General features: G+C 47.5%; 1 protein-coding gene across 1 annotated transcript in view; it reads right to left on the bottom strand.

Moving 5' to 3' along the window:
- Positions 1 to 4,201, bottom strand: part of BRI3BP (BRI3 binding protein) — a 19,462-nt gene extending 15,261 nt beyond the window's left edge. Inside the window, exon 1 of the mRNA XM_003796040.3 lies at positions 3,861 to 4,201. Within this exon, the coding sequence (XP_003796088.1) occupies positions 3,861 to 4,082 (222 nt within the window). The 5' untranslated portion in view covers positions 4,083 to 4,201. The remainder of the gene's footprint in view (positions 1 to 3,860) is intronic.
- Between the last annotated feature and the right edge of the window lie 2,201 nt (positions 4,202 to 6,402).

Here is a 6,402-nt window from a genome sequence, read left to right as displayed (position 1 = left end):
TCCCCAGCCCGGACCCGCCAAAACAACAATGACGCTGCTACAAAAAAATGGCCAGGCATTGTGGCAGGCGCCTATAGTCCCAGCTACTTGGGAGACTGAGGCAAGAGAATTGATGGAGCCCAAGAGTTTGAGGTTGCTGTGAGCTGTGACGTCACAGCACTCTACCAAGGGCAACACAGTGAGATTCTGTCTCAAAAAAAAGAAGCCAGTCACTAAGGACCACATCATATGATTCCATTTACATGAAGTATCCAGACAAGGCAAATCCATGAAGATAGAAGCTAGACTGGTGGTTGCCTAGTGCTGAAGATAGGGGCTGAGGGAAAACAGGGAATGTTTGCTAACAGATATAGAGTTTCTTTCTGGGGTGATGAAAATATTCTAAAATTGATTGTACAAGAGACCTGGAATGGCCTTCCCCTGGCCAGCTCCTTCTCACTCAAGGCCAGCCCACATCACTGGCTGCTCTATTCCAGTTTCTTTCAACTCTGCAGAGGTCAAGTGTGGGTGCTGCTAGCTCCCCAAGGCTGATCAGCTCAACTGTGGGCAAGAGATGCCACTTTTCTATACCTCCATTTCCTTATCTGCAAAATAGGGGTGATTACATTAGTGACAGAACCTCTCTTAGAACAGCACCAGTGACATACTGAACCCACCAGTATTACTACATCACCCGCCTTTACTTCCTTCACAGCACTATCACTCTGAAATAACCTTGTTTTACTTACTTTCCACTTATATATGACACGTCCCCTCACTGCCACCCCGCCTTGAAAGCTCCCTGAGTGGGATCTTTTGCTGTAGGCTTATACTCCACATCCAGGAGGTGTTTAATATTTTTTTAATTGTGATAAAATACACATTGCATAAAGATGACTCCTTGAAAGTGTACAACCCAATGGCATTACCAACTTCACAAGGTTGTGCAACCGTCATCACTATCTAGTTTCCAACTTTTTCATCACCCCAAAAAGACACCCTACATCAATTAACCAGTAATGCCCCCATTGGCCCCTCCAGCCCCCAGCAACCACATCAAGCTGCTTTCCGTCCCTATGAATCTTATTCAGGACATTTGGTTTCCTGTAAATGGGATCATGTAACATGTGGCCTTTTGTGTCTGTCTTTTTTCATTTTTTCCCAAGGTCCATCCACGTTGCAGCACATACCAGTACTTCATTCCTTTTCATGGCTGCGTCATAGTCCACTACACAGATAGACCATGCTTTGTTTATCCTTTCATCAGTGGATAGCCATTTGGGACATTTCCACTTTTTAGCTATTATAAAAAAGGTTGTTATGAACACTCATGTGTGAGTTGCTTAATAATTTTTAAATGGGGCAGCCCGTTTGGGACCCCTTCCATTGTATTGGAAGACTTCCTATCTATCTTCAATAAACAATTGCTCTATTGCTTCTGAAAAAAATAATAATTTTTAAATGAATGGGTCTATCACTCTTCTAGCAGACCAAACCCTCTTGTACATAAGTATTCTACTGTTTACTAAATGCTTATTCAGTGGTTGGTATTGTACAACCCAACCTGCCACCTGCAACTCCCCCCCTTTATCTCTTCTGCACAAATGAGACACAGAGAGGTAAAGCAACTGACCTGAGTAACAGAGTGGGAAGCTGAGCGTGGATTCAAACCCAGGTCTGTTGGACAGTGGGTTCCATGCTCTAACTCAGCAGTTCTCAACCTGTGGGTCGCGACCCACAGGAACTGTATTCAAGGGCCATGACATTAGTAAGGTTGAGAACTAACTAGAAAGGTCATTGGTTTATTTCAGACAAGTCTCAGATTAGAATATGGGGTGTTCTTTTAAAAATACCATCAAACTTCACAACCCACAAAGCAGGCCTGGCTCTAATGAGTAAACCCAGACATGCTGAAAACTACACTTGCTAGCAGACCCAGTTTTCCTTTAATTAAAATTAACAAAACAATATCCTCAAGCCTGGCTGGTCTGGGCTTCACTTGACAGGAAATAAGTCAGGTCAGCTCATTCCAGATGTTGCACCAACTAGGGGAACAGAGAAGAGGCCATGAAGCTAGATAACCCATGGGAAGTATAAACATGGGATCCTCACCCACTCTGCCTGGGGTCAAATCCCAATTCTGCCACTCAGTCTGAACTGAGGCCACTGTACCACTCTGTGCCTCAGTTTCTTCATCTATAAAATGGAAACAGTAACAGTACCTACCTCATAGGATTACTCTAAGGATTCAATGAGCTTTATCTACAAAAGCATCTGGCACATGTTAAGCATTAAATTACAGAAGTTACTAATTATCACCATTTCTGTTGAAGGCACAGACTCTGGTTTACCCCAGAAAGAGCTCTGACCCCTAGATTCTCACATTTTTCTCTTATTAATACCAACCCAGAGGTAAAAATCTTTAGATATCCATTTCGTAGTTCATGTTTGTTGACCTTATGTTGTCCCATGAAACCACTACAACCTGAGCCATGAGGTTCCTTGTGCTTACCCAGGGAGACAAAGACAGACTTCTTTTTGCAAATGATTTCTGCCTTCCGATGGCTTAGACATGGCAGCAAGAGGAAGGTGCATGCAGACTCCCTTTCTTCACACTCTTAATGCCCAGGTGGACTCAAGGCAACCTTTTGGCAGTCAGATATTTAGCTCCCCTCTCTCTCCACTACCACCAAACCAACTTCTTAATGTTCTTTTATTCTGCCTCACCTCAAGGACCAGAAAACTTTTTTTTTTTTAACCCTGTAAGTCCCCCAGCATGGCTAAGCAAAGTTGATTTATACCCTGGGCAGAAAATAACAACAGCAATAGACACTAATTTTTCGCTATGATTCTGGGCCAGGAAGGTACCTACAATTAATAATTACAAACTCATAATGAAGAGAGTAGTATTACCATCTCCATTTGACAGATAAAGAAACTGAGGCCCAAAGAAGTGAAGCCACTTGCCTAAAGCCATTCTGCTTGTACAAGGTAGAGCTCCAGGATGAACCCAAGCTTTTCTCCACCCCAAACCCCACAGCTAAAAGCCAAGGAAGAAATTAACAGGGTGAATAGCAAGGGAATGACATGACCACGTGCAGCTGTCCCCCCCAATTCACTTCCCCTTTCTCAGGAGCTTGGGGGGGTGGGGGTGGGTGGGATTCTGGCCCAGAGTAGTGCACCTGTTCCACCCAGCTCCAGAGGGCGAAGTAGGAAGGAGAAAACTCCCCGCGCTCGTCCTAAAATTCAACACCATTCCCTGGGGGCTGCAGGCTCGTAGACTGCCCCCCAAACAAACAAAAGGCTCTAAGTGAAAGGCCCCTCACATAGTAGGTGCTCAGACTAACAACGCAATAGAGTAGATCGCATGGCTCCCTTCCTTCTCGTGTATGGTAAAAACAAGCCTAAGTATTTTCAAGGCAGAAGGAGGAGGGCCCAAGGGGCTACAGGGAGTATGTCGGGTAGCCAGGCTAGGACAAATCCGGGGGTGCTGAGGAGAGCGCAGCAGCGTGGGGACAGGGACGCAAGCGTCGGCAGCCCGGGCGCCGCCTGGGCAGCGGGCACGCCGCCTGGCTCACAGTAGGTACCCATTCAAACGTGGTGAATGAATGAATGAGAGGCTCGGCGGGTGTCAGCACTGCCCCGGGAGGCTCCCGCACCGCCCTCAGGGGCAAGGTCTAAGGAGAAGTGTGGCGAGCTGGATAGTGCTCCCCAAGGCCCTGCGCCGGAACGGGCTCCCCTCCCCCCGGCCAGGGCCCCCCTCTTCCCGAGCCCGGGGAAGGGCCGGCAGCCCCCAAGCCGTGCTCAACCCAGGCCGGTCCCCGGCGCCAGGTGCGCGGTGCCCAGGACAAGGTGACCGCGGGCACGGGCCTGGCGCCCACCTTCTGAGCGGCGCGCACGTTGTCCTCTCCGAACAGGCTGCTGACGCTCTGCGAGAAGGTGTTGACCGTGCGGCGATAGCTGTTCTTCTCCGTGCCGCCACGGCCCCGCGCCCCCTGCGCGCCTGGGGCCAGCAGCCCAAGCAGCAGCAGCAGCAACAGCGGCAGAGACAGCGGCAGAAGCCCGGCCCGGGCCCGGGGCCCCGGTGAGAAGCGCGGACCCATGCCCGACCAGCGGGGTACGGAGTAGCGGTGCGGGAAGAGGGCCGCGCGCAGGGCCGCCTCGGACTCAGGCAGGGCCAGCGTTGGCGCGCTCCAGGGTCGCGCGCCGAACCTTTGCCCACGGCCGCTGCCGCCGCTGCCGCTGCCGCCGCTGCGCCACCTGCCCCGCCCCGCGCGCAAAGGCGCGACGGCCCTGCCCACGCCGAGCCACGCCCCCAGCACCAGGCCCCGCCACCAACCTGGGCAGCGAGCGCCGGGCAGGTTCCTGGTCGCTGAGTCCTCCCGGAAGCCTGCCCCGACTTGGTAGGGCTTTTCATCGTTTTTTAACGATGAATTTTTAGATAATTTTTATTTTTAACTTGACTGTGCAAAGCAACCCATGTCTGTAAAACTTGCAAGAGCCTCAGCAAGAATAGTGGCTGCAGCTGACTGGAAAACATGAAATGTGTGTGTGTGTGTGTAATGTACATATATGTATATAAAATCTTTCTGAATTTATTATAATGTACCCCAAATTGGCCATACTGGGCATCAGCTCGTTCAAGCATCTATTTCTCCTGCCCTTCCTGAAGGAACTATTTCAGAGCCGCAAAATAGGGAGGGAAAGTTCCTTTGGAAAACTCCGGCTAATACATGAATGAGTTAACTAGAAAATCATTTTGCACTCCTTAATGAAATGATGGATTCAGGCGACAATCATCAAAAAAGAGTAAAACTGGGCGGCGCCTGTGGTTCAAAGGAGTAGGGCGCCGGCCCCATATGCTGGAGATGGTGGGTTCAAACCCAGCCCCGGCAAAAAACTGAAAAAAAAAAAAAAAGACTAAAACCAAGAAGGGAAAGATTGCTGGGAAACTTGCAAACCGAGGGGAAAAGTAACGAAGACAGGGTCCCTCTAGTCGAAAGGAAGTACCAGCGCCACCTACGACGAAGTCTTCCCCAAGACGAGCTGAGCGAGAGCCTCATGGCCTCTAGAGGAAACCAACGCTTCATAGTAAATATGGGGAACAAAGAAAAAAGAAGCAGCAAAACAGCCAATACTAGAATGTAGGGCATTCTACGGGACAAAGGACTCAGTTTCATCAATAAATCGCGTAAAAGGTGAGAGGAAGAGAGGATTATTGGTTTCAAAATCATAAGAGCAATGCAAGGCTCTTGTTTGCCTTCAAAGAAAAAAATCTAACCAGACTTATTTTTTCTCTTTCTTTCTTTTTTGGAGACAAACTGGAATATAAAACACAACTTTTTCCAATTCAAAGAGTGAAAATTTGTGCCTTATTTTTGAACTTACATTTTCTGGATTCCTGGTGAGTTGTTACTGTATTTGGCCATTTTATTTACTCCACTGCTTGTGAATAGCCTGTTCATATCTTTTAAACGTTCTTTTTGTGTGTTTATTTTTTTAAGTGAACTTTTTATTGATGTATTACAGAACATACAGAAAAATACACATACAGAAAGTGTCTCTGAGCTTTCACAAACAGAACACACAAAGCAGGGGTCCTCAAACTTTTTGAACAGGGGGCCAGTTCACTGTCCCTTAGACCGTTGGAGGGCTGGACTGCAGGCCCCGGGAGGAGTTAGCTGCTAAGCAGGACAGGCAGCCCGGGGCAAAAATACCCGGAGTGCTGGATAAATGTCCTAGGCGGGCCTCATGTGGCCCCGGGACTTTAGTTTGAGGACGCCTGACACAAGGTAACCAGCACCCAGATCAAGAAATGGAGCATTGTCAGCTCTCCCAAAAGCCTCCCTGTTTCCCCTCCCATTCCCTATATCTCTTCCAAAATTTAGGATTCATTTTGTCTGTGTCTGAATTTTATGTAAATGGAATCACACAGTATGATTCTTTTGTGGTTGGCTTTTGTTCAATTTTATATTTATGAGATCCACCCATGCTGTTGGGTATATGCCTTTTTCTTGATTTATAGGATGTTCTTTACATCCTTTGGAAGTTAATCCTTTAGTCTACCATGTATGATATTTTAGAAGAAAATATAGGAAAATATACTATCACCTATTTAATATTTTTTAAATGGACATACTTTTATTTTTATATTTATTTATTTATTTTTATTATTTATTTATTTATTTATTTTGCAGCTTTTTGGCCAGGGGCCAGGCTTGAACCCACCACCTCCGGTATATGGAGGAGGTGCTGTGGCTCCTGTAGCGCCCTACTCCTTTGAGCCATAGGCACTGCCTTATATTCATTTATTTAGATAGGATCTCTCTTTGTAGGCCCAGCTGGAGAGCAGTGGAGAGATCTTAGCTCACTATAATCTCAAGCCCCATCCTTCAGTCTGGGCTTATAGGCACCACATCCAAA

The sequence above is a fragment of the Otolemur garnettii genome, unplaced genomic scaffold (assembly GCF_000181295.1).
Source record: "Otolemur garnettii isolate 467f Iridium unplaced genomic scaffold, OtoGar3 scaffold00099, whole genome shotgun sequence".
Classification (NCBI taxonomy): domain Eukaryota; kingdom Metazoa; phylum Chordata; class Mammalia; order Primates; family Galagidae; genus Otolemur; species Otolemur garnettii.
The sequence above is the reverse complement of the archived record's forward strand: the minus strand, read 5'-3'. Positions and strand labels throughout refer to the sequence as shown.